This window comes from Aphanomyces invadans (assembly GCF_000520115.1).
Source record: "Aphanomyces invadans strain NJM9701 unplaced genomic scaffold supercont1.46, whole genome shotgun sequence".
NCBI classification, from domain to species: Eukaryota; Oomycota; class Saprolegniomycetes; order Saprolegniales; family Verrucalvaceae; genus Aphanomyces; species Aphanomyces invadans.
Genome location: NW_008580191.1, coordinates 359,360 through 360,586, shown reverse-complemented (window position 1 = coordinate 360,586; position 1,227 = coordinate 359,360). Strand labels below are relative to the sequence as shown.

The 1,227-nt window shown below is 63.3% G+C and overlaps 1 protein-coding gene across 1 annotated transcript in view; it reads left to right on the top strand.

Moving 5' to 3' along the window:
• Positions 1-490: 490 nt before the first annotated feature.
• Positions 491-1,227, top strand: part of H310_13046 (hypothetical protein) — a gene marked incomplete at both ends in the record, with an annotated part of 1,189 nt that continues 452 nt past the window's right edge. The window contains one exon of the mRNA XM_008880403.1: positions 491-1,225. Within this exon, the coding sequence (XP_008878625.1) occupies positions 491-1,225 (735 nt within the window). The remainder of the gene's footprint in view (positions 1,226-1,227) is intronic.

Genomic DNA, 1,227 nt, shown 5'->3' with positions numbered 1-1,227 from the left:
AGGACGTGGAGACCTTTGTCAAGACCTGCCTCCACTGCATGGTGGTGGATGGCGTTGTGGAGCCGCGCCCATGGGGCCAGGCCCTGCACGCCAGCAAGCCCAACGAGCTCATCCACTTCGACTGGCTCCAGATGCCAGCCGATATGAACGGCTGGCAGTACCTGCTGGTCGTGAAGTACGACATGAGCGGGTACGCGCGCCTCTACCCTGGCGCCGAGGCCACGGCTCAAGCCACGGCCGCGGCCCTCCTGGACTGGTTCGGTCAGTTCGGGGTTGTGGCCACCTGGGTCAGCGACTGCGGGTCGCATGTCAAGAACCAAGTAATGGACGAGCTGCGCCGCACCCTCGGCGCACACCACCACTTCGTCACACCTCACTGCCCCTAGGCGAACGGGACAGTGGAGGTCGTGAACCGTCTAGTTCTCCGCATGGTCCGAGCCCTGTCAAGCGAGCTCAAGTTGCGGACGAACGAATGGCTGCGACCGTACCAATGGTACAGTCAGCCCTGAACCATCAGCCGGCTGATCGTCTGGGCGGAGTCCCACCGATCACGACCTTCCTGGCTCTGCCGGCCAGTACCCCGCTCCATGCTCTCTTCCACCCGCGGTTGAAGGAGCAGGCAACGGTGGGCTGGCTGGCGAAGAGCCAGCAAGGGCATCTGCGGGCGGTGGCCTCCGCCCTCGAGCGGATGCACAAGAACTGCGTGGAGAGCGCTGTGACCAAGCGCGAGAACAAGCGCAAGCAGCGCGAGAAGAAGCAGGGCGTGAAGTGCCCAAGCCTGGCCCTGGGTTACTTCGTCTTGGCGGCCCGAGTGGTCAAACACCCGAACAAGCTGTCCCTTCACTGGAAAGGGCCGTACCGAGTGGTGCAAGTCAAGTCCGACCACCTCATGGAGGTGCAGCAACTAGTGCCCCCACATGACGTCAGCCTCCACCACGCCAGCCGGCTCAAGCTGTACTCCGAAGCCGAGCGCGACGTTGCCGAGGATCTCGTCGAGCAGGTCGCCTTTGGAGACAGCGGGTTCCATGTGGAGGCCCTCGAGGACATCCGCGACAACGCCGGCCGCTTCGAAGTCAAGGTCAAGTGGCTCGGCCTGGATGAGGCTGAAGCCTCGTGGGAGCCAACGGCCGCGCTGTACGAGGACATCCCGGTGATTTTCCGCCGGTGGACCAAGTCCAACCCGAAGTTGAAGTTCATGTCGACCATGCTGGCCGATGTCGAAAAGGT